Source organism: Scatophagus argus, chromosome 3 (assembly GCF_020382885.2).
Source record: "Scatophagus argus isolate fScaArg1 chromosome 3, fScaArg1.pri, whole genome shotgun sequence".
Classification (NCBI taxonomy): Eukaryota; Metazoa; Chordata; class Actinopteri; family Scatophagidae; genus Scatophagus; species Scatophagus argus.
The window spans coordinates 13757343-13784607 of record NC_058495.1 but is presented as its reverse complement, the minus strand read 5'-3'; the positions used below and the strand labels follow the sequence as shown (position 1 = coordinate 13784607).

Below are 27265 nucleotides of genomic sequence, written 5' to 3'. Positions count from 1 at the left end.
GTTAGCGGTCATGGTGCTAATTTATGATTTATGTTAGCATGTTAATATGTTAATATGTGTGTGTATATATTATATATATATATATACTCACTCTCTCTCTCCTCTCTCTCTCTCTCTCTCTGTCTATATATAAATATATGCACACACACAAGTGATTGGACACAACAACCTCTGTTAATGTGAAGTAGCATGCATTTCTGTTTTTGTGACTACAGTGGTCAGTCCCTGTCTCATTGACTGTGAAGCAGTCCCATCATGATAGATTTGCCTTTGATTTCAATAAAAAACAAAACAAACAAAAAAAAAAAACCCAACAACTTCAGTTTCCCCTTTAAAATGGCAGAAATTAGGACCCAGGGATGACCTTGGTCTGGAAGTGAGACAGTGGAGTGTGTGTCTATTGGAGAGAGGAAAAAAAAACACAATACAATGTGTGACAGTCACTGGCATACACAGGACAGGGATGAGAGTGTGACTGGAGGAGAAAGGGGAAGCATCATTTACCATCTAAAATCAAAACGAAATCAATGATCAGCACTTCTTAATTTGGAGATATACATGTGTCATAAGTCTGGACCTCTGGAGCCTCTTTACAGAAGAACCAAAGCCCGGATACTGAGTTAACTGGTCTTTATTACATGGATTTTAAAAAGCAGAGCTATTTTACTTATTAGAAAAAAAAAATCAATAGAAAAGCTGTTCTTCCTCTGGTTGAGGCCTGTCTGAACATATGTGGGATTTCATCAGGAAGTTTAATTCAGGCACCTGGTTTACCTGTTTGTTCTGAACTGACTGAACCACACAAACAGAGAGTGGGTCATGGGTAAGTAAGAGCTGTATGTGTTTTTTTCATTATCATTATTATTATTATTTCTGACAATAAAAGTCTAGATTAGATTAGAATTTTACTAGTAAGAAAAGCTTCACCACAGAATAAAATATGAATGTACTGATATTTTTCTCAGTACATCATTCGCTGCATTCTGCAGATAGGATGAATGTCAGGTACTGATAAACTTTTAATTTATTGGAATGAAAACAATGTGTGAAATATGTATGATGAATATATGAAATGATTTAATGTTCCCAGTATACTGTGACGAAGTGTATTTCAAAGCAAAGTGCTAGAAATTTTTGTCTTGAATTACAGCTGTTCGGTGCTTTTAAAGATGGAGCAGGTGAAAGCTTTGACAGCCTTTTGTCAGTAATTGACACCCATTGAATTTCTCCAATATTAGTGCATTTGTAGCATCACAAGTCATTTTTGTCAAACAAAAACTGGCATGCATTTTAGCTTTTGTTTACTCCAAAAACTGTCCCCTGTTGTATATAATACAATCTGGTATGTCACATTAGTATGATAACCTTTTTTCATAGATTCCCAGTTCAGTTCAAGAGTCAAAGACATTTGAGTGTCTCAAATGACAATTCACAGATGTAATGTCAAACAAATAAATATAATTGTTGCACTTAAAGCAAAAGCACTGAAAAACCTCATACATAAAGGGTCTCATTGCTTGTTGGCCTCACAACTCTTATCAACTACTAATCAACTGTTATCATTAACAACAGTGTGGAATGGCCCTCAAGGGGGCTAATATCAATTTTACAGAGAACGCTAGTCATTTCTGTGTTTTACTGTAAATAGTTCCCTATTTACCCAAAAGTGTATCTGTTTACACTTAAAATGTGTAGGCAATTATAGAGTAATACCCATCATAAATTTAACTGCAATATATTTTTGATTATTCAACCTGATATTAATCTATATAGATCCACTGTAGAACTACTTTTGTCTTTTTAGGGGAGGACAGGGGATCTCTATGGAGAGATAATAGGTCAGTGCATGCCACACACAAGAGGGATACATTATGTGAAAGCTGGGAACCTGAGGAGGAATTTGAGATGCAACACAGCATGGTGTGTCAAGTTTTTTTCTAATCATAAATCTCTAATAAACTTTGTGTTTTGTTCAGCAGTGTAAAGCCTTACTCATTCTGAGGATTGTTTGTTACATAGATTTGGCACAAAATTAAACCATTCTGACCACTTGAAAACTGGTAAAAATGGTCAAAAATCCCCCCAAATTACATTGAAACATTGGAGAATAGCGCAACAAAATCTATCCTGTGATTTAGTATGAAAAACATTTGTAGATTTCTGGAAGAATCACACCTTTTCTGTGATTTGATAGCAAGCACTGGAAATTGCTGATGGGATTATTATGGCTATGGCTGTAAAGGTAAGACTTCTCAGTGCCCATAGAACCAATTTTCAGTCAGATATCTTGAGGTGAGAAGTCAAAGGACCCCTTTAAAAATGGCTATGCCAGTTTTCTCCTTGCCAAAATTTGTAATTTTATTTATTCTCTCCATAATTTAGTCTGGTTGACTAAATTATAGTCAACCAGTCTAACTAAATTATAAGTACAAATTAAGATCACCAGTAGTAAAAGTTCATCCTGCATCATTCATATTCATATCATATGGGTAGAGCTGATAACATTGCCTTATATTTGCATTATTTCTATGGAAAATAACTATTTCTGTCTTTTCACAACAGGAAATTGACATATGAAGACATCTCAGATCCAAATGGAGGAAGTTATGAATGAATAATGGCCAACAAAACTGGTCCCATGATTGCTTCTGTGCCAGATCACTCGGTGACACACCTCACCACTGCCCCATGGGAGCCCAATCCCACAGTTCCTGCCAATGTGGGCGTTGTCACAAGCTCGCAGTCACAGATGAAAGACCTTTTTGGGTTGTTTTGCATGGTGACTCTTAACCTCATTGCTTTGCTGGCCAACACAGGGGTAATGGTGGCCATTGCTCGTGCCCCTCACCTGAAGCGGTTTGCTTTTGTGTGTCACCTTTGTGCAGTGGACCTGGTGTGTGCCATCCTCCTCATGCCTTTAGGTATCATATCCAGCTCACCTTTCTTTGGCACTGTGGTGTTTACTGTTCTGGAGTGTCAGGTTTACATTTTTCTCAATGTTTTCCTCATCTGTCTGACCATTCTGACCATCACGGCCATTAGTGTTGAGCGTTACTTCTATATTGTACACCCCATGCGCTATGAAGTGAAGATGACCATCAACGTCGCTATTGGTGTGATGCTCCTAATCTGGGTTAAGTCAGCCATCTTAGCTTCGGTGACGCTGTTTGGATGGCCAGCTTACGGACATCAGAGCTCTATAGCTGCAGCTCACTGCTCTCTCCATGCAAGCCACAGTCATCTAAGAAGTGTGTTTGCTGTGCTCTTCAGTGTGGTGTGTTTCCTGGTTCCTGCAGTGGTTATCTTTACTGTTTACTGTGCTGTATACAAGGTAGCTCGTTCTGCAGCCCTGCAGCAAGTTCCTGCTGTGCCTACATGGGCAAACGCGAGCCCTGCTAAGAATCGCTCAGACTCAATCAACAGTCAGACCACCATGATTGCCACCACTCGTACTCTGCCCCAAAGACTATCTCCAGAGAGGGCTTTCAGTGGAGGCAAGGCAGCCCTTACTTTAGTATTTATTGTGGGCCAGTTCTTGGTTTGTTGGCTGCCTTTCTTCATTTTCCACCTCCACATGTCTCTGACTGGCTCTATGCAGAGTCCTGGGGACTTGGAGGAGGCAGTCACCTGGATGGCCTACTCCTCCTTTGCAGTTAACCCATTCTTCTACGGCCTGTTGAACAGACAGATCAGAGAAGAGTTGGTAAAGTTTCGACGCTGCTGCTTGACCCAGCCAGCAGAATTTGGGGCATCCAGCCACGAAGGTTCCCTACAGGAGAACTTCCTCCAGTTTATCCAAAGAACCAGCAACATAGCCGAAACCCTGTCCGGCTCTGGCAACTCCTGTGACAAAAACACTATGGACCAAGGTACAAAGATCCCTGGACTAATACCTGAGGAGCATGCTTAGACACTGACAACATGAGTTATGTTCTACAGCCCTATAAATAAGCAATTTCAGGGTTTTTTTTGTTTTGTCTTATTTTTGTTTTTGTTTGCTTGCCTTTTTGGACAGATTTATATTTCATTTCACATTTTAAGTCTTAAAACAATACTGACACATCCATATTTACACTCAAATGATTATTTCTGTTCTGTGCAAAAAAAAAGTTTTTTTTTGTTATACTTGTAACAATGACTGTGGATTTTGTCCCCCAACACCAGGGGATCAGCATGGACAAGAGGGGCACTTACAGTTACTAATAGTTCCGTCAAATGCACTTTTGGACATGTCATCATTGTTTTAAGTTAGAAATGTGAACCTTTCCTTTAGATACATTTGAAAAGTCCAGTGCCTTTTATTGTCTAATTCAGGAAGGCTTTCTCATTTTACATCATGGTGCTATGGATGTACTGTAACATAGTGAAGTAATGATGTTCCATGTGCATATTCTCCATTCACATTACAATTGACCTAATTTTAATTATGTTTATAAAGATGTTTTCTATGTTGTCATATGAGAAAAATGTGTAACAGTAACACGGACCAGACAGGATGGATTTATTATATTTAATCAAAAAGAATTTGTATATGAAAATGAATACGTTTCACTGTATGATGTCAGTAACAATATGTATATTGGTCACCCACTCTGTTGAACTTTGTAAAGTACTGGATGTAAATGTTGTCAAGCGGTGGTTCTTATTATCCTTAAGAAATAACATGATAAACAGGTCACCAGATGATCCCTTTAGCGCACTAACACAGTGGCCTCCCATGAATCTGAGGAGTAATACCTCAGACTTCCTGTGTGCAACAGATATGCTGATAGACCGTCAATGCCATCGGCTCACGTCATCGTGGAAAATGAGTGTGCCTCTGACTCATATATCAGCGAGGACCTTTTGGCTGGATGTATGCTTCAGCTTTAGGATCCTGACTGGAGTCTGCCAATTTTGGCTCACACCTGCTTTCAATATGTGGACTGACACACACAAGCACAGCCTTTAAGTTCAGATAGAGGTTTATGAAGATGTGAATAGAGGCTGAGGGTACGGGAGCAAGAGTCCCTGCGACAGCCATAATGGTGGTATGGGTACAGTGAGGCGGAGATGGTGAATTTACAATGGAAATCATTACTGGCCATTGATAATGCTCTGAGAGTGGTGACAAAGTGCTATTTTATGGCCTCTGCTGTTTGTATTAGTCTTTTACAAACAGCAGACATGACAAATAAAGAAGAACAGTGTGTTTAAAGCAAATAATGGCAAACACCATTTTGCTGTATGGATGTCACTAACATCACTGAAGGATACACCACTCTTATATAACCCTGGCTTTGTATTTAATATACTCAGGTGAATACTGCATCAGCTTTCTTCTTCAGGAGGATATGGCTGCTGCATAGATGTACACACAGACAGAAACATGCTATGAATCATGTGTGTATGGATATCATTCTGGATTATTAATTGTTTCTCTCTTAACACTCATTCTCTCATTTCCCCCAACAAATGTCATGCTATTAAATAATGATTTATAATTATTCATAATAATTATTATTATTTATCAGATATCTCAGAATTCAGGACATGATAACTGACAACATAGGGTAAAATAATCTACAGTGTGTATGCTAGGATTTATATTCCATGTACCTTTGTGTCCATACGATGATAAAAAAAGAGATGGAACTGGACGTACTGTAAATGCAGTATCTGTAAAACTGTGAACACAAATGAGGCCACTGGATGACTGTATGTCTTATTGTGACCTGTGCGAAGGACTTTTCAGTCATCGTCCTTCACACCACTAATACCGACATTCAGACCTCTCTATTTTCACTCTGATTTTTAACTAAAACATATCATAGAGACATGAGCATGTTGTTCCTGAACATCTGGAACAGCAGGTGTGATTGCTGGAGCTCAGCACTTTGATTTGTCTTTTCAGATCAAATCAAGTTGCGTGTTGGTAAGTGGAAAATGGTGGTGTTCTTTGTGGGTGGGGTTTACACTTGTCTAAGACACTGAGTCTGCTTTATGCACTGTATGGATCACAGAGGACAGCAGGAGCAAAGATCACCCCCTGAGCCAGATATTTCTGTGTTGTCACACAAGTATTGCAATCTCATCAGGCCAAACGACAACTACAACGACTACTCGCTCGCTCGCTCTCTCGCTCACTCACTCACTCACTCACTCACTCCAAAGTCAAACAATGTCTAAGGCATAATGTGGGTTAAACAGATGAGAGACAACACAGACAAGACATATGCATGCAGCATACTCACTATGATGTCTCTTGCAATTGGTAAGAAAATAAAAATCATGACTTCTCGTGGTGTATTCAGTCAGTAAACACCTGCCTGTTTTAATCATGAATGAGACAAATGCATTAAGGAACATTACATGGAAAAAACCAAAGGAGATTGACATCGAAATTCTATTGACAAGTCTGTTGATGACATAACCACAGTCCACTTCATCTGGACTGTTTGACCTCCAGACTCTGAACAGACTCTGAATCATTCATGATGGATGTTTGAAATGCTCAATGTAGCATGCCATCCAACCACATATTATAGCAACGGTATTCATATTCTTACTGTAATACACCACAGGTTATTTGTGAAAAAGCTGGAAATTACCAATATAGTGTGCAATAACACAGCACATCCCATTGTGACAATTAAAGCTTCAATTCACTCTCAGCTCAGTTTAAACTGTCAAAGTAGCAGAAATAATATTACCATGATAACCATGCTTTTTTTTTTTTTTTTTTTTTTTTTTTTTTTATATAACTTTACTAAACCTCCATTGTAAAAGCTACAAACTGGAACTGCAATTGTCCTCTACTGGTTCAAAAAGCTCAGTCATACACGGCATGCACTAATCTGGATAAAGCACATTTCATATTTTTGATTTTATTACTTTTATGTTGCCTTTCAGCACACCAGAGGCCTGAATTTCAAATGATCATCATTTCAACATAACACGTGTCTTTCAATACAATTTATTAAACAAGTTTTAATAATTATTTAACAAATCAGGAAATGTGCCAGATACAAACAAAGTAGCATCTGTTGAGTCAAGGATGTGCAAACCTTAGACACAGTCACAACACAATAACAAGGGCTGTTCATCACCATGGTTTCCACACACACACACACACACGCCATTAATCATCTGCTGATCAAACCCTGCTTCTACTCCACTACCACTGCAGTGCTACTGTGATTAGGAAACAAGTACTTGGGTATTATTGGAAACACTGGGAGAAAATTAGCTATTTGGCGACCTAATTTGCTGCTAATTTAACCATTACAATGAGGATTAAAAGTTAAGATTTATTATTAAAACCTCCAAAGACAAATCATGGCCAACAGAGTGCGCTATATACCAGTGAATTCCCCTTCCATCCCCTTTGTTTGGACATCTCTGACAAGAAGGCTTCCAGGAATTTTCAGCTACCAGTGAGATGGGCGTTGTCTGCCAAGTGTCTGGTCACCCAATGTACATAAGATACTGGAGTCAGATTGCTGTCTGTCTGTGGAATGTTTGTGATCAAGTAAACAGCGTGTTAACAAGCACAAATCATAAACTAGCGGCATACGAAGCAGCATAGATTGTCAGGCACATTTTTAAAACACATGGGCAGTTGACTCGGTAAGAAGGAAGACAGATGTGATTACTAGGTTAGAAGGGACAGTTTGCTGGGTGATTGTGTGGCTGCTTAGTGAGGAACGGAAAAACACAGCTGGTGTCACAGAACACGTGAAGTAATCAAATGACATAAAATCTGTTTGTGAAAAACTACGAAACAAACCTGCATCGCTCACATGTGATGAAAGCAGTAGGCAGTACATTTTTCAAAAACAGGAAACAACAAACAATAATGACACGCCACAAATTCAATAATTCATCGTTTGTACAATAGCATCATACTTTGCGCAAAAGCAGGACCTTTCTTTCAGTGTTTGATAAAGACTATGGTGGACATGTAACAGAAAGTAGACTACTGGGCCACTCATTTTAAAATTCTTATACAGAGACACATGGAGACACTTGCAGTGCACAGCAACACGCTCAGAAGTTTATCACCTGACACCTGCAGTTCCCCTCACTGTTTCAGTGTCTTTGCCAGTAGGACTGTCTGAATAAAAACAAAACACAAGACCTAAATAGCATGGGATTAGGGTACTGTTGTTAAACAACAACCACTGCAGGTGAAAAGCCATTTGACATGACCCAGAATGAAATGCTAACAGACGAGGTAATGTTTTAAAGTTTTAGTCATGTTTAGTCACATTTGTTGGCTATAGCAAGGTGCTATGGTTATAGCAACAGGTGACCACAAGAAATGCACCATTATCATGAATAAATTGTCCATTTTTCTGGGTTTGAATGTTGCTGGAAATATTTGGAAAAATTCTATTTCAACATTTCAGTGCTGAAAAGAGACATATTATTTCTTTAAGATCATTGTTTTGATCAACTTTACTATTTTGGTCCACAGGCAGCTGTTCTCGGAGTAAAAACTCTTAAAAACCCATTATATGCAACATATTCAGCACACAGACAGTCAGGTACAAGCTGGTGAACATAGTGGAGTATTTACCAGCTAAAGAGCTGCATATTTCCCTCAGGAGTTGATAGAGAACAAAGTGCACAATTAATGCAGGTTAATGTAGGTTAGGATCTTTATTTAGGCATGTGGTGTCCATATTCATAAGCAATTTCACTTTAACAAAGTAACACCTCAGTATTTTGATCTGCTGGGAGCTTTGTATTTGATGACAAAATGAAGGCAGAAAACTACATTCATAATAACAAGAAAGTGGAACGAAGTGGGTCAATAGTGAGTTACAACTGATTATTGCCCACGTGTTGTCTTAGGATGCCATTACAGTTATAGTCACATTAGGTGCACGCAAACAGTCTGACGTGTCATAAGCTGCAACCATCACACCAGTATACTGAGAGGTATCTACATAAGTGCATTGAGTTGTTTGCATGAAAGAAAAGCAGGAAAGTTTCATACTGAAGAGTAGTTCCACACTCAGTAGTGACACGGGTTGGACTACAGTCAGTTTCTGTAGACAGGGTTTTTGACAGCGGTCATTGTCAGTTTAAGTTTTAGTTCGGATGGGCGATTAACAGGACAAATCTTGGCAGGAAGCTGTTGAAGTGTAGAGTAGTCTGCTGTCAGTGGACCAGTACTGCCAACTCTGAATTGATGATGGAGTGTATAGCCATGACAGTGCCAAAACACTGACCACCTAGCTTCATCATTTCTTTAATACTGAAGGAGGAAATGAAGGCTGCTCGCGCAGGTCTAAATGATACTTTCCATGTTGTGTGTCACATGGAAAATGTCGCAGAAGGAAGGCCTTTAAAAGCCAATAAAGGCATTCCACAACAAGGAGCCAGGCAGTCAGAAGTCCACTATGTTCCACCTGGGTGTCAGTGACAAGCCTGCAGAGATTAGAGTGGGAAGCCATCCTGCAGCTATGCCCTGCTCATCCTCCATATTTCCAAAGACATGACCACAGCAGTCAGTCAAGCTGAGACACAGCTCAACCTATTGGAAATGGAGGACCAGAGATTAAAAGACAGCAGGCCAGCAGGGGAACCGATGGAAGTCAGAGTGGATGTGCAATCTGAAGATCTGAATTCCACCCCAGGGGACACAAAGTCACTGATTCATGGCAGGGATCCAAAAAATGTCAACAAATGTCTTAAGGTAACTAATGTGCACAGTCACAGGGATTTAACCAACATAAAACACACACAAACCTTTACAGAGAGCACACAGCACAGACCGCAAGCTGAGGTCATTTTTGTCTGGAGAAACAGAGGACTTGACAGGTCAGTAGAATAAACAAACCTGGTGCACATGCTCTGCATGCTTTAACAGTCCTCCTGTCTCCAGTGAACCAGAGGTCTGCATGCTTTTAGTGTTAAACTGATTTTTGACTATTTTTGGCAATGATTCATGTTGAGGAGGATTAATGCAATGTACAAATTAAACCAAGAATGTCTATCTATTCCAGTTGCTTGCATTTTTGTTTTCAGGGTATATAAGACTAGCAATTAAATGTGTTAAATATCAATATGCTGTATAATACTGACCCCAAGTGGACATGATCATACACACAGTTTTTATGTCTCCAATCCCATGCTGTTAAGTACAAGTGGTGAAAATATTAAACTGGATTCAAGACTGCTCAGTGCAGGACATTTGTATGCATGGCCCGTCGTTCTGATACTGCATGTCCAGAGTTTGTAATGTTTAGCTTCCACACCTACAAATCCAAGTCCTCAATTGCCAGTTTTATACTTAATTTACACTGTGCACAGAAATCACTTCCAGTGTCCCTGTATGCGTCTTCAGGTCACGTTTGAAGATGTGATTGCTGAGCCCTCTTCAGTGCGGAGCTTTGATAAAGTGTGGCTGTGGAGTCACGCCCTGTTTGAGGTGTCCAGATTGTGGTGCTACCGTTTCATCTCACTCCTTCTCGCAGTGCCTGTTTCATTGGCAGCAGGGCTCCTCTTTGCTGTGCTCAGCTGCCTTCACATCTGGTAGGGCTGTTGTTACGCTGAAATGATGCAGCCTAGACTTACAGCGAGGATGTAGAGATAAACGTTTTTCTGGTGAATCATTTAGTAGGTAGTTCAGTTAAAGATGGTAACTCTACTTTTTCCATACTGCAAGGTTTTCTTTCCCAGTGAGTTCTCTTTTGAGGAGTGTAAAAGAATTTAGATTTTTTATCAGTGAGATGAACTCATGTATTGTCCCTCCATCTCTCCAGGTTGATCATGCCCTGTGTGCAGCTCCTTCTTATCAACATGCACTGGGTCCAGACAGCATGGGGCAACATACTGAACATTGTCATCAGCCCCTTATTTACCAGCACTGGAAAGTGCTGTGGTCAAATCATCATCCATCTGCCGCAAGAAAAGACAGACAGAAAAATACACAACAACACAGTGTGAACATAAGGCTGAAACAGATGATATATGGAGAAAAACAAGTGCTAACAGACTACATACTAATTCCCTGCAGGTTAATTCTGTTGCATCATAATTGTCTGAGATTATTTTTCATTTTCACTCACCTGCAATTATATATGGCATGCTTACTATATATGTCAAGTTGTCCTTTTTTTAATGCCGTTGTTGTATGCAGCCAGAACCAAACAAGCACATGTTGATTTAATATGTGGGTGAAATGATACTAAAACTATCTAATGCACAGTTAGAAAAAACAGGAGACAAAAGTGTCTAAAGCTTAGTGATTCAGAGATGTTGATGGAGTTGCTGTGCAGCCTTTTGAAGTGAGACTTTATAATTTAGCCTTTGAGAAATGCTAAATGACAGCATTAGTAATATATATTGGTGTAATGTTGTAAATCAGATTAATGAATTTCAGTAAAAGTTCTGTCTTTTTTATGGCAATGTACCATTCAGTTTGTGTGGAGATAAAGGCCAAATAATTCTGATAATGTCATATCAGAATTATTTGGCTGAAACATTTGTTGTCCCACATTACTCAGGACTGTTGTGTATCAGTCATCCAAAAGTTTTCACAGAGTTTTGGAGGTTAGACCATGATTCCACTGAGGATCCATCCATTCCCTTTCTATACCTCTTCTCTGTGTAGGGTCGCTGGGGGGCTGGAGCCTATCATATAGCCGACAACGGGCGAGAGGCGGGGTACACCCCGGTTTGGTCACCAGTCGCAGGGCTGACACACACACAGAAAGGCAAACACACATACGCACACACTCACACCTACGGTCAATGTAGAGTAGCCAATAAACCTAATGTGTACTTTTTGGGGATTGCAGGAGGAAGCCAGAGTATGTGGAGAAAACCCACGCAGGCACAGGGAGAACGTGCAAATTCTGCACAGAAGGGCCCAGAGTAGGATTTGAACTGGGAACCCTCTTGCTGTAAGGCAACAGTGCTGACCACTGCACCACTGTGCTACCCACCACATTAAACTAAAATTTTAGCAAAAAAACAAATAATAGGAGGGATTTTGTATGTGTTAAGTAACACACACAGTGCCGTTCATTTCAAAGGAAGCACCACCAATATTTGTAAAGTCACCAGGGTTACCGAGATCCACTCCTACAACTGAATTCTATATGACTCTAAATATGGGTCTGAGAGTCCTGTATGTCTGTCTACATTAAAGCCGGTGCAGTCTCAGCTGATTACATTGACACCCATAGAGGCAGAGGTATGTCCACTATGAGTCTCTGCTGAGCTATTTCTGTCTCTAGGCCTCCACTCTCTCCATTGCTACACCAAGAATACGCCTTTGGCTCCTGATCACATGCACTCTGATCCCATCCCTCCCCTCAGTCCTTGTCCCAGTCTCTGCCATGAGAGAAACCAGGGCAAGGAGCACCAATCTTTGCGCCAGTCACACTTTCTGTACAGCTCTTACACCCGACTGACTGAGATAAATAGCAACAGAGAGCTGGGGGTGCTGTGAGGCCTTGTGCAAGTTTTCACAGGCACCTCCTCCTCTTCCCCCTGTTTTTGGAGTTTGTTTATGCAACATGCTGATGTAGAAAGCTATGACTGATAGCAACAACTGCACAGCTCAAGGAAGACTGAATCAGAGTTTTATTTTGGGGACTATTGAATTTTATGTATTGGACCTTGTTACAATCAGAAATATGTGGAATAAAAAGCTCAGGACCAATGTGTGTGAACTCTGTTCTGTACAAAATGAGTGGATCGCTTCAATGTTATGATTGTGATTATGTTGATTTGAATTTAATGGAATGAATTTAATTAAAATGTATTTCCATTCAGGTCCTTCTGAGTTTCATTGACTCAATTGCATTTTCTTTAGTGTACACTCAGCTCATTTCACACATTTTTGAGCTTTGCATCTGCAAAGTCACATTTAGAAACACGTTTTGGGAACTTAGAACGCAGTAGTTGTGCTCTCCAATCTAGTCCAGCAGATCAAATACCAAAATGACACTTCACTCACTTTCACAATAAATGTGCCAATAAATAAAACCATTGGGAAAACTCTGATAACTACAATTTTGCAACACAGTTTGTGTACAATAACGTTTTTCAAATTAGCATAGTGTCAACAAATGACATGAAATCTGCTCACTTAGCTGATCTTCTGGCCACGTGATGGGCATGACCAAAAGCGATAAATTGACGAATTTAGCTTCAGCTAAGAGTATTTTAATATGAATCATATTTCTCCTTCTGCATAATAACCTGTGGTAATAGTGTGAATGAGTGAACAGTACAGAACATTGTAATCATTGTACTCGCTGTGACACTGTTCTATTTCCTATTTATGTTTGTCTTTTCTGTTGTCGCAGTTTAGCTGTAAGCACATAAAAAGGGTTTTCTTTTCAAATAAATCGTGGTATTAGCACTCTAAACACTGTATCCCAACTAAAGCCGGAGAAGCAGGGTGTGTTTGTGCTTGCTGCCTCACTCCGTGGTGGAAGTTCGTGCCACTGTGCAAACCCTGCCCAGTTAGCCTTCAACCCTATGTGAAATGTGACACAACTCTGGCTTCTCCTTTAAGGCATGCCTTTTCTGTCTGCGTGCATTACATTGTGTGTGTGTGTGTGTGTGTGTGGGTGAGCGTGTGTGTAGGTGCCTATGTGTGTGCAGGGTGGGCGTCAGGCCTCCATTTTTACCAGGACGTCTGCAGCAGCTGTCCACTGGCATGCCACAGGGAGCGTCACAGTGGTGATACAGGGATTCATAAGTGAATTGAGGTGTTCGATCCAGGAAGGTTTGCTCTCACCATCTCCGGCCCATCCAGGACCTGCAGCCCCACCATGGCGGATCAGTACCAGTACAACGCCAATGAGGAGAAGATTGTGAAGGACAGCCACACCAAGGAGATCGATTTAATTAACAGAGACCCCAAGCAGATCAATGATGACGTGGTGAAGGTTTGTGCAGCATGGAGACACCACCCTATCACATAAAGGATTCAGAAATTAACCCCTTGTCTTGGCATGCATGGAAGCATGTAGAGAAAAGAATAAAGTGATTAGAAGGAGTGAAGACAAGAGAACAGGTTATTATACTGTCTGGAAAATCCTTAAATAGACCAAGAGTTATTCCTGTTGCCTGAGCAGGGCACAGAGTTTATTTTGGGAAAGGGGTAGAACATTAGACTGGGGACTACTGTTTGTCCTGCGACTGTTTCCATGTTATTACATCAAAATGTTTTCTGTAAGATTTGGACTGAATGCAACTTTGACGGGATTGAGTTCACGTTAACATGGCCAGTGAAGTTTTTAAAACATGACTTGTGAGTACAGCACATGTTTAGTGTCTGCACGGCTCACTTTCAAATGAATTACGTGTCTGCTCACGCATGTTTGCAGGCAGAAGCCTAGAAGATGACAAAGATGATGTATTTTTAAACTTGTAATCATTGTCTACTAACATCAACCAATTCTTGTTTTTTCTTCACCTTACCATCGAAATCAAGTGAGATAAATCAATAACATCTACTGAATCAGTGAACCAGTGTCCCTCATTAGACAGGAGAGTTTATCGTTTGAGCAATCAGATTTAGTGGCTTTGGATGACACTGGTGTCCTTCTCTTGTTTCCAAAGAACATTGATTGCTGAATCTGACTCTGGCAATCGCTGAAAGAGGCCAGACCTTGCAGAGAGAATAAAGAACAGGGTACGTCCAGCCATTCACTCAGAGGATGATCTCTGGCTGCTGTCTCTGTGGGAACTTGTTTCTACCCACACTCATCCTGTCCAGTGGTCTGGAAGAAAAGACATGGTTTTTGATGTGCAGTGCATCAGCCTGCCATGATTACAGACTTACAGATTTAATTAACTTTTTATAGCTGAGTCGCCTCTCAGAAGACAACGGTGCCCAAAAGGCCAGGTGACATATCCTGAAAACTGAAAACAAATTGGGCCATTGTGCAGCTGCTCTCATGCATTTTACATGAGGTGATGAATTGGAGTAGAGCTTTTCGAAGGATCTGGACCCAGCATTAAAAGCCACTTCAACAACTTTGACTGTATGCCACTACGTTAAGTTTCTTTTATTCTATGAAGTGCAACAGGTAATTGGTTTTTCTGCATAAATTTAACCCTGACACTCTGAAGCTTACACTTAACACTGGCATGTGCATATTACTTTGAGACCTCAGAGGTCTGGTGTAGGGAGATGAATAAAAGCAAAGTGTGCTCAGGGATGATTTTTTTTTATTCTTTTAATGAATGCCTTTTTTTTTTTTTATTTCAAATTTCCTATTAGGTGGAATTTGAGGATGTCATTGCAGAGCCTGATGGCACACACAGCCTTGATGGAGTGTGGAAGCTCAGCTACACCACCTTCACTGTGTCCAAGTACTGGTGCTACCGCATCTTGTCTGCAATCTTCGGCATCCCCGTTGCTCTGCTTTGGGGCTTCCTGTTTGCATGCATCTCCTTCTGCCATATCTGGGCTGTGGTTCCCTGCATCAAGAGCTGTGTGATCGAGTCGCAGTGCATCAGCCGCATCTACTCCCTCTGCATTCAGACCTTCTGCGATCCTTTCTTTGAGGCCCTGGGCAAGATCTTCAGTAGTGTGCGTGTTGCACTGCGCAAAGAGGTCTAAGTACTCACACAGTAGTGTTAATAGTATGACCGGATGAAGTGCTGTATCTTTATATACACCAGAAGATCAGTCCTGGCATCTTGCTTGTTCCCTGATACTCCTCCTCCTCCTTTCATCACATGCTGTTCCCCACCCTCCCACCCACACTCCTCTCCGCTCTGACTCCTAACATGCGAGGTGTGCCTTTTGCCACCAGAAGCTCTGTGACAGCTGCAGCAGGCAGCATGGTTCTCTGACAGTACTGGCACTCCCAGAGGGCTCAGTGCTCCTCACTGAGGGAGAAATGGGCCGTCTGCCATGAAGAGGATCCGTCTGCCCTCATTTATTTGTATCGCGAAAAGCAACTCATTCACAACAATTGAAATCAACTCCCCAACGCTGCTGCACCCATGGACAATGCTGCCTGTATGCATTACATATGGCCTTTGTTAAAACTTATTTTGTTCCTGTATGCTACTGTGTGTGGTATCGTTTGACTTTATATTGACTGAATTGAATTTGACAGTCAGAGATGTAACCTTACTCGAAAAGCTTTAACTGAAAGAAAGGAACTGAAAATGTTTTCTCTATGTAATTAGTGTTGTCTGATTTCATTAGGTTTTCAAAAAGAATGTATTCTGATAGATTTCCCTGGTAATTTGTTATAACTCCGCAGTGGCTAATGGAGGATGGCAGATTTAAGAAATATGTTTGAAACCAACTAGCAGAAAATCTATTTCCTTTTATCAAAGTGTAACAACTGAAATATTAAACTTACTTGCTTGCATATTTCAGTCAAGTATGCGTAAACAAATATGGACCTAACTACTGATGCAGCAAATCAAAAACCTCTCTATGAGACCAATTATTTTGATTATGTAGAAAAGTACCTTTGCTGATTGTGTATCTGCAGTGTAGAAAGGCAAATTATACGTGGGCTGAAACTAATGTGCACACTTTACAACTGATAAAACCGTCCTGATAATAAGTCTACTGCACCACACTGGTTCGGTGCCTGATTGAAAGTATTAAAATGTGTACTGATTCAAATCATTCAGAGAGACTTAAGAAATACATTTTTTTAAGATTTCTCAAACATCTTACCGTGTTTCAGTGACTTCTTTAATGAACTTCATCTTCATATGCTTCTCTCCGGTGATGATTCACTGTCACCACACCCATCTCTGTGTTTCTTTCTGACTGATTCTTTCCTTTGTTGTGCTTAGAGTTAGAGTTTATATGAGCAAAGATATCACACTTTGTTGAAGCTTTTTTTTTTTTTTTTGATTAATGAATTGTAACAATCAGTGCAAGGGATTTATTAGGCAATCTTTGGAGGGACAGTCAATATGTTCAGTACATAAACATGTTTGGTATAATCCAAATACAACAAATCCTTTACAAATACAAATCTCATGATTTTAATCGTGTGTGTATTTATATTTTTGCCTTCTGTGAATGATTAATTTAGCGGGTACAATCACAGGCTGTACACAAGAACTTCCCTCCACACTTAATGGCATCTTAAAGAACAGAAAAATTACTTGCAATCTTTGATCTTGAAATTCACAGGAAAATGTCTTTGCTGTTGTCTGTTGTGTCTTCTGTTTCAGTTGGTGCCTTTAGAAGATTTATGTTTTTACAGAATTTCTCCTGATATTATATTTTCCACTGGCATGCGACACAGCACACTTATTAAAACATGTCTCAAGAAAGGTGACACTATCAAGGCTACAAGGGGAGCACACTCACCCTGAATACAACCATAAAATAAAAAAATATATACATTATAGAGTAGCTGAGGTTAAAGATTACATGGTACATATCATTTATACTGTATAATAAAAAGAAAACACAATTTTAGCGTTTGATATTTCTGTGCTAACTAATCTGCTTGTAATGATTAAGCTGTAGTTTCTGGTGTTGCACCTTTTCACATTATATTTTAAGTTCAATGTAAGGTGGGGCAGAGACAGAATACAGGATGAGCTCGAGTTGAAAGCCTAATCAAACTTGTCTTACAGCATTAAAACATTATAGCATTTTAAACTTCACACCCCACGCATTGCAGAGATATTGTGTGAGATCGTTTTTATTGTACAGCTTTCGATTTTACGCGGGTCACTCCACATTATTGGTAATGATAACTGACATTGCTGTAATTCAAATTAACAACAGTTTTCACCCTGTATGGCTCATATACTAGAAACATTCTCAATGAATATAAACACAACTGACTAAACAACGGCCTCAGATTGAATTATCTTTGCAACAAAGAATGTTAGCATGAACACCTTTGTTATCTCTTCCTGCAGGATAATGCACCATGTCGCACAGCAGTTGTTGCTGATCACTGGAGATAACCGGTGGTATGCACAGTTCCCACATCTCAGCCCAATAATGTGTTTAGGGACTGGCGAACAGGATGTTCAAAGTTTCAGTGTGCTGCCAAAAATTTGCAGGAACTCAGTGATGTCATTGATTCGGCACAAACAAACATCCCTCCTGAACATTTCCAGCAACTGTGCCAAGGATTTCCTCAGCCAGTTCAGGAGGCAAAAGGAGCTCTAGTGAGCATCCGCTAGGTCTAAATAATAAGGTCATAAATGCGTTTTTGCTGCTTTTGTTCTTTATTTATTTTTTAGGCTTTTTTTTTTTGACTGCCATGACTTCTCACATCTAACAATATCTCGAGTAACAGTTTACATTTATACAATCCATTGCATATGTAACAAAGTGAACAACATTGTACACAATATTTATAACAGGTGAGCAATTTCGTTGGAACACAGACAAAGAGGATCCATAAGATTTGCTGGTGACAACATCAACAATGCGGTAGGCCTATGTTGTTTAAAAAAGTCGCTCTCTCTGCACTGCAAACAGGTTAATATATACTGTACATTGAAAGCAAGACAAATGTAAAGAAAATAATAAGCCAAAAGATTTAGGTGATTTCTCAACTTGGTTTATCGTCATGATTATCTTTTTGTTAACAAAATAATGCACCATTAACAATATGCTGTACATTTTTCTCTTTCAGGAATCCATTTCTACTTCACTGTAAATAAAACAAGACTTTTGCTGATTTTCTTTTCTTTTCTTTTTTTTTTTTTAATCCTTCTGGCCCTGGACTGGGAGCCACAGGGTGAGAGGTTTCTGAAGGAGCTCAACTGCCGGACATCGCATGGCTGACGACGTGTGATGAAAGGCAGGGCGGAAAAGGAATTGAAGGCAGGTGCTCATGTGGTGGAAGTCTGTGTGATGCTCCTCTGACTGCTCGTGCTCTTAATGGCAAAGGTTGAGGAGATGCTCTTGTGACTGGAGTCAAAGTCACGTTCACAGCGGCACTGGGATGACTTGAGGTAGCGAGTGGAACAGCAAAGAAAGCTCTGCCTAAGATCCTGGAACAGATGTCCAGCGAAGCACATGTAGATCCAGGGGTTACAGCAGCTGTTGAGGCTGGCCAGCAGCATGGAGATGATGAAGGGCATGGCTGCAGGAGATGAGACAGAGAGAGAGGAAAGTTACTGTGCTGTGACAAAACAAGATCACTGAAACCAGCAGCTTGTTTTCTCTGTAAAAGAAAAGGCATTAGTGCCTGGTGTCCTACTGCCATTCTTGTCATATGGCGTGACAGAAAGTAGTAAAAGTAGGAGTTAGTAGTAGTACATACATTTGATTGTACTCATTAAGATTTTAAATTTTATCTAAATTAATGCTTTGAAGTCATGCTAGTGCCATGTCTGGACCCATGGCAATGTTGTTGGATCAGTCGGTCCAACGGACTGCATTATCTCAAATTATTGGATGTATTGCTGTGAAGTGTGTTAATGGATATCCCTGATTCCCAGGAGATGGATCTTACTCACTTGGTGTTTTTAATTTTAGTTTTTAATTTAAGTTACTTTATTAATCCCAAACTGGGAAATTACTTCTCTGCATTTAACCCATCACTGATTAAAACACACACACATGCAACATGCAACATGCAGTGAAACACACAGGAGCAGTGGGCTGCATCAAGCACACGGGGAGCATATTGGGGGTTAAGTGCCTTGCTCAAGGGCACATCAGCCAGCTAATGGGGGGTGGGGACATTATCACTCCATTAATTTTGATTAAAATGTCACAACAACTATTAGATGGATTTCCTTGAAATTTGGTATAGAAATTCCTGCCCACCCTGGGGATGAATTGTAGTCACTTTGGTAATTAATTTTGCTAGAGCAAGATTAAAACGTGCAAATTGTCCAATACTTGGGTTTATGACCAAAAACCCGCAAAACTAAAAACTTTCCCATCAGTCTCAGCTGCAGCATGGCTGTAGACTTTTGCCATTTTCTCCTAGTGTAGAATCAGTTCAATTAGAAGCTTTAATCAATCAGTTACAACTGTATAATTACAGCTGGAGGGATTGTCAGTCTTTAAAATGAGAGATCCTTTAACCAGGGGATAGTTTCTTAATACTTGCAGATCAAGACTGACAGATTTTCTAAAATTAAGCAAATTCCTGCAAAAAATACTTCCAAGGGTAGAAGGAAAATGGCGGAAATGTTCCTTACGCTAATACATAATGACAAGTAACCTACAGTGGCATGTTGGATGACATTTGCGCTTCTTCAGCTCCACCAACCGACTGACATTTGGTTAACGAGTTTCAGATTCTTGTAATTGGCTCATATCCCTTATTTAACCACTTCTTGCTGATTGTTAATCTTTCTCTCAGACTGTCTGCACTCCTGCTATTCTCATGTTGTCTCTAATGACAGTCCCTAAGCCCTAACAAAATTGTTCTGTGCAAATGATCTCTGGAAGAGCATGAAAGTCACGCACACGATTAACAAGAATTGATTGTCAGCCATTAAGGGTTTGATTTATGAAACTAAAAAATGAGTTTAACTGAGTGTAGAACATTCAATTGCCGTGCCACTACGGTGTCATAGGTTTTTGAATCTACTTTTGAGTAAGCGCTGTGTTGTAATCTTTCAGATGTACAAATGAAAATGCCAGAAAAATGTAGTGAAACTCTTGCGAGACGGAAAAAAAGCGTGTTATTTCACCAACTGATATGTTCAGCAAACCCTGTAGGCCGTGCATGAACTTGTTCTAACACAAGGCTGCTGACGTGGATGGAGAAACACACTTCACTGGAGAAAGGCCAAAAAAGACCAGCTGGTGGTTATCAAACATTCTTATCAGGGTGGAGGAGAGCAAGAATCTAATTTGAATAATAATATCACAAAAAAAAAGTTTTTGGTGAATTAGCTGCTGTGTTCACAAGAGAATGATGAATCACACCGTGAATGGAAAAGCAGAACGATCATCCCCTGGGTGGTATGTTTGTCTGTCTGACTGTCAGAGATGATACCAGGCAGTGCAAAAGACTCCTCTGTGATTTATTAATGAGAACTCTTATTGCTGGTTCTGGTTAAACATGCTATGGCAGAAACCTACCTTGGACTTTTACATTAAGTGATATTTTCATACATAAGTCACTGCCTCCCTTTTCTCTCTGCTTTAAAAACACTACATAGGAATATGGTATAGTGTAAATTGAACACTTGGAGACTGAACACTGGGCTTTATGTCCATCAGAGACTTAATTCAAATCAATAGCACGCGGAGTGTGAGTCAGCATCGAGGGCTTGGTAGGTGGAGATGTTTGTGTTCAAAGATTTTTTTGGGGGGGAGCTTGTGTGAGTGTCTGAGTCCTGGTTTAACCTTAAGGTGTTTTTGTCCTCTACATAATGAAATCTGTCTAGCTGTAAAATTTGAAATCCCAATGATGTCACTCTGACAAAGCTTAGAGGAGTGGGGCATTTAACTGTCTTGTGACATTTCCAAAAACCACTCTGATAAGCCTAATGGGGAGCTAAAAATGGTAAACTTTCTATCTGTGAAAGGTCCCAGCTCTTTCACAGTAAATCTATGTCGCAAAATGTAATAAAGCTAACATCTCAATCGCTCTGATGGAACTTTGAGGGATGTTAAAATTTGTGTCTTTGATAACGCGTCTAAAAAAATTTGCATTGACTGTCTTGATGAGGACATTTTATCCAGGGGGCAAAACTTCATGCACAAAAGCTTTTCTTGCTTTAGTACAAGAGTTAATGTTTTGGTAAATACATCTATTTGCTGTCTTGATGAGAGTTACACAAGAGAATTGATACTACTCTCTCATTTGTACAGTAAATATGAAGCCACACCGAGAAATCGATTAGCTTAGCATGAGCATGAAAACTGGAAACGGGACACATAGGAGAAGTTTGCCTTCAGGCCTTTCTGCCAGGTGCTATGACACCTGACTTCCTTCAGGCCTTTCTGTCAGGCAGCCTTCAGGAAGTCAGGTGACTCAGTAAAAACTGCAGGAAAGTCCGTGTAGGGACGAGGTCAGGGTGGATGGATCGATCAGACACTGCAGACTGCTGTTCATGTCCTTTGTGAAGCCAAAGAACACCGACTTATTGTTTTAACCCAAACCACAATCGTATCCTAAACCTAACAACGTAGCTTTGGTAACGTCTCAAACTTTCTTGCAGAAAGTCCTGAGGGCAAAACTTTTGTGGAAACAGCTATCCTGGCTTCAATGAAAGGTAACAAAATCTTCCTCCCAGCACCAATTAACACACTTTATTTCCTTCATTTAATCTCTTCAGATGTGCTGGCTTGTTTTTTTGGCCAGGTACCCAGTAGGAACTCAAGAAAGTAACTGGTCCTGGCCAACAAATGGTCAAAGTCAGAAATAGATTTAGCCTGGACCAGACTAGCCTCTCATCTAACTCTAGACGAGACAGTGAAAACCTACATTTCACAGAATGTCAGACTTGAACAAATTATGATTTTGGTTGTTGATTGTCTAAAGGAATCTCCGAATCATCAACAGCAGACATTATTATTTTATTAATGGGCAATGCGGAGAAAAGGTGGGAGTCTGCATATAGACTCAGGCAAAGAAACTGCTGCCTATACATCCTGTCTCTGCTAAGAGCGGCCTTTTAAAGACAGACAGCAACCTCTAAGTAGTATAAGTGGTAAACCTCCTTTTAATGGTGAGGCGTCAGTTTGATTGATGGTGAAAATGGAACAAAGAGATTTATTTATGAGTTGGATCTCAGAGGAAACCGTTGTAATCATTTTCCATGACTCACTCACAAATATGATGAAACAACAGACTTCTCTCTGCACTACGGAAAAAGGGCCAAAATACTAAATTTCCACAACTGCTTTCATGTATGTTATCTTTCCAAAGATTCAAGATTCAATGATTTTTTTTTTTTTGTCAATTCACTATATGTGCAGGACATACAGGAGAATCAAAATACTGTTTCTCTCTCACCTTAGTACTAATGCCATGCAATTAAATAAAAAAAATAAGAAAAAGATAAAAAAAATAAATATATCAGCGTAAAGATAAGGTAAATAAAATAAGATATTCCATGGAAAATAAGATATTCTATAGTGAAATAACATAAGTGATTGTATAGAATGACCTATTCAATATCATGATCTGTGTTTGAGGTCTGCTGTTATCTAAATATTTGCTGTGAGTCTGCAGGTTACCTCATGAGCACTGACCACACATCAGCTTTACTCTCTGTGCTCCTTCCTGCTTGCTAATCAGACAGCTTTAATGGTACAGTTACCCTGGTATCTCGTCCAAACGGACTACAATTGACTGCAAACTTCAACTCCACAATCTTATTTGTTAACCTAACCTGTTTTCAGAGATTGTCTGAAGCTAATTTCTTGCAGCATAGAGATTCTCCCTTCCTTCAGTAAGAGCTTTGTGTTCTAAGCTGTGTGGTCTGGGCTCACTTTGCAGAGTATGACTCTAATGGACACTTGTGCTCGCACACACACACACAGGTGACACTCCAGCCTATCTTTTGTACACAAACAGCGGCACGTGTCACTGCCAATTCTGGCCTTTCTGAACGCCGTTCACGTGGAGGAAGGCCATCAGACATCAGTCTCCTGCCTTCAGTCTCCTGCCTGCACTGATCCAGGCTCTGCAGCAGTAAAATGAATTAATCACTTTCTTTTCCATCCATTTCCAAAGGCTGGGGTCCTGTTGCTGCTCTTTCCTGGCTCCTGTGCCTTTGAATATCGATGTGAGATGCAGCATCAGAGCCAATTACTGTAATTTCATCGGTGCATCGAGCAATATACCTCCTCAGCGTCGAAAAATTGAATGACAGCTGAGTGTATTGTGCAACAGTTCAGCTCCAAAATGTTAAAAGCTGGCGTGAACAGTGCAGCTTGAGGAGGATGAGAGGAACACACAAGCAGTCAGCTGGAACCTTTCACACAAACACACAGAAGCAAAGCAAAAGAACAAAGGCCCGAAACAGTGAGGTCTGTTTACTTTTTACCCATGGAGAAACTTCCTGATATGTTTGTCTTATGTTAGTCTGTTACTCTTTTTATTTTTGGCTGCGGAAAAAACAGTAAAGTTATGATGGATGGGCACTACTTGGAAATCTTTTTCTTTTTTAATCTCTGGGGTGATTGTTTCTTTTCAGTCACATATTTGATATCGCCATATTATTCTGTGAAGTCTTCAAATGAATAGCTCTAATTAGATTGCCGCTTATCTCCTCCAGTACAACAAACACCCTTACACCAAACAGACAAATTATAACCTTGTTCTAATCAAACACACATTTACTTTTCACAAGACCGTTGCTTAAATTGTGCCTTTTACTTGCGTGTGTTCAAAGAAATAATGTAAGGAGCTCAGAGGAGCAGTGCAAATACATCGTGAGATCAAATTGGCACTTTAATTATTTTTAATCCTTTTCACTCTGTTGTTATATGGGTGTGGCCATGGCCCTGCAGATAAATATAAGGACCACATACAGTAGGTGGCTGCTTAGTGGCCTATTGTGGTTAAATGTCAACGACGCACTCCAACGTGCCCCGCAGGCACAAATACAAGCTGCTTGGCGCGTGGTGGCGCACACTAATTTGATTAATGATTAGCCGCCAGTCGGTCTCTGCAGTGTGAGGAGGGTCAGAGGAAACTTGGGAAATTCTGTATACAGTTTTTGTACTACGGAGGCCTTATTGTGGTTTATTCTTATCACACAGCAGGTGTATTTTATAGACCTTTGCAATTTTAGAATTTGTGAAAAACTCTAAAAAGTGTAGGTCTGTTTTCCTCCTCTGGATGGTAAACAAACCAAAAACAGCACCACAAACGGAGATTAAGTAGTTGCCTGGTAAGACATTTCAGTCATCTTGAAATGTCAGCATGTTCTAATGTGTTTTGAATCTCGGTGAGACTTTACTATGCACTGTAGGGATATAACATTTAAACCGCTAATGTCACAGTTACTCAGATGTCAGGTGCCTTACATGCTCCCAGCATTTGCGGGTTTAGCAGATGAAAGACCCCCATCATGCATTCTTTGGTTTTGTCTTTTTTTTCTTCAAGTCAAACTGCACTGTGATCAGTCAGAGCTTCAGCACCGTCAGTGTAACCGCTCGGCTGGGTTGATTCGTCCTGATACTACAACAGCAGAACGCGGGTCTCATTGAGTCAATAATAAATCTCGAGTGCCCGACTCACTTCAGTGAGTAAAACAAACTAAACGCATCTCAGAATGCGTTTTTTGTCTCAGTTTGCTGTAATCGGATAAGCACACGGCGACATCCACGTGCGTAAAGAGCACTGCTGCGCACGGCAAGAAGGATGCGTCAGTTAAAAAGCCCATCACTCATTTCCAGTGGACAGCATTGTGTGAAAAATACGCCAAAGAAGGCGAAAGACCGAGGAGTGAAAACGTTTCAAACTGATTCAGACGCGTGATATCATTATGAGTAAATAAGCCTTTGCGCAACATTAGCGCGCACTCGGTTTAACATTAAACTTTAATTTCAACTTACCCTCACGGGGCGCTGCTGGATCCCACGCGGACCACATCTGAACAGAGAAAAAGGGTGTCCAGCAGACGATATAAGCCACGACGATCACAAAAGTCATTTTTACTGTGGTTATCTTCGCCTTGGAGATGAGCTTCACGCTGCTCACACGGGCCAGCGTGTTTCCTTTGGACGTTTTCGGCGTCAGGCTTATACACTGCTCCCGCCTCGTTTTCAGCTTAAAGTTCTGCCATATTTTGAAGCTTATCAGCCCATAGCAGATGCTCAATATTGCCACCGGAATGATATATATGGTGAGACTGATCCATGTGATATAGGCTTTGGCTCCCCAAGGCTTCACGAAGTCGCCCCAGCAGTCATACACTCCTGATCCTGCCGAGCCAACCTCTCTCAGGGAAAAAATGAACATCTGCGGGACGCTGAAGAGCAGGCTCAGGACCCAGGAAAATATGACATAGAAACGGTCTTTTCTCCTGTGCAAAGACCGAAGAGGCTGACAAATTGCCAAACACCTGTCTATGGACATTAAAACTAACATGTAAGTGGAGGCGAACATCCCAACGACCTGTAGGTATTTCACCAACCTGCACAAAATGTCCGGCCCATAGAACCGAAACGTAATGTCCCAGATAAGTTGAGGGAGAACTTGAAATATCGCCACAACCAGATCGGCGATGCTCAGGTGCTTCATGAAGTAATACATGCGGGACTGGCTGTGCTTGGTGGTGTGGATGGCCAGCAGGACGCACAGGTTCCCCGCCAGCGCTAAGAACAGCACCAGAGCAAGCACGGTCACCTCCACCTTCGCCACCTCTTCATTCCGCTTCAGAGGGTTTGTTTGATTCAACCCGGCCGTCCCGTTAACGAGAGCCGCATCCCGCCAGGACTCGTTAGACTGCCAGAAGTCACTTTCATTTGAAATACTTTCCATTGCGGCAGTATTGTACTCTGCAGATGCGTCAGGGTTGTACAGTCATGCAGTGGCTGGAACGGTCATCTGAAGGGTTCCTAAGTGACAAAGTCTTCCTTGCGTCCTCACAGGTGACGAGAAGAAGCGTGTGGCTCAAAACATTTTTCTGAAGTGATAAACCGGGTTTGGTTGAACCTCAGTCGCCCATTGCTTCCAAAAACTGAAGAAGCTTGAGAGAGGAGCAAATATTCCCAAATCAAAATATTAAATATGATATTAAAAGTTTGACAGATTGCGGGTGTAAAATGAAAAGTAAAGTTAAGGTACAGGAAACTGCAATTTGGAGCCACGAAACAGAAAAACTAGGGTCTGCAATACGTGAGTATTACCTGACTGGTCATAGGTAATTTAATCCAAAAATAAAATCATAGTTGGGGTAAATCCAAAGAATTACTTTATGGTGGAGCAAAAAACATATATGCACTTTAAAAAAAACAAAGTTAAACTCTAGAAACTGAAATGTTACGAGGAGAAAATGCTGCAGGCACTGAAAGCTCCATCATCTCCTGTGCTAAGAATCGGAATGGCTGGCACTACAGCGCACAAGCTCCTGTTATATCTGCCTCCGCTTCACTAACAACAGAAAACAGGCTTACCCATCACTACCACAAGGTGGCGCCTTGAGTCATTCATCCTTCCTGCTCTGCTTGCAGCTGGGAACTCCTCAGGGCATGAACCCCCAGATCTGCTCTGAGTGGGGGGCTTCGTTTTATTTTTACTTAGACCATCTGACAAGATGTCTGTCCTCGGATTCTGTATGAGCTGGAGTGGGATGACAAAGCTGTTCTTGTCCGTTGCAGATGAGCCTGTGATGAGAAACCTTCCTTGTCATTGTAAGATGTTGTACT

At 40.6% G+C, this 27265-nt stretch overlaps 4 protein-coding genes across 4 annotated transcripts; 3 read left to right on the top strand and 1 right to left on the bottom strand.

Annotated features, from left to right (window-relative positions):
* The first annotated feature begins 336 nt into the window (after positions 1-336).
* Positions 337-4170, top strand: gpr61l (G protein-coupled receptor 61-like). Its single transcript, XM_046383834.1, has 2 exons — positions 337-823; positions 2563-4170. The coding sequence occupies exon 2, from the start codon at positions 2618-2620 to the stop codon at positions 3908-3910; it is 1293 nt and encodes a 430-aa protein (XP_046239790.1). The 5' UTR covers positions 337-823; positions 2563-2617; the 3' UTR covers positions 3911-4170.
* A 5314-nt stretch (positions 4171-9484) lies between these two features.
* LOC124057129 (caveolin-2-like) lies at positions 9485-10938 on the top strand. Its single transcript, XM_046385266.1, has 3 exons — positions 9485-9685; positions 10337-10524; positions 10755-10938. The coding sequence occupies exons 1-3, from the start codon at positions 9485-9487 to the stop codon at positions 10936-10938; spliced, it is 573 nt and encodes a 190-aa protein (XP_046241222.1).
* A 2689-nt stretch (positions 10939-13627) lies between these two features.
* cav3 (caveolin 3) lies at positions 13628-16966 on the top strand. Its single transcript, XM_046383830.1, has 2 exons — positions 13628-13898; positions 15239-16966. Exons 1-2 carry the CDS (start codon positions 13782-13784, stop codon positions 15578-15580), a joined length of 459 nt encoding a protein of 152 aa, XP_046239786.1. The 5' UTR covers positions 13628-13781; the 3' UTR covers positions 15581-16966.
* Positions 16967-18170: 1204 nt separating this feature from the next.
* On the bottom strand, positions 18171-27037 carry oxtra (oxytocin receptor a). The gene is made up of 2 exons (XM_046383829.1): positions 25451-27037; positions 18171-19055 (listed from the first exon to the last, which is right to left on the bottom strand). Exons 1-2 carry the CDS (start codon positions 26376-26378, stop codon positions 18802-18804), a joined length of 1182 nt encoding a protein of 393 aa, XP_046239785.1. The 5' UTR covers positions 26379-27037; the 3' UTR covers positions 18171-18801.
* Between the last annotated feature and the right edge of the window lie 228 nt (positions 27038-27265).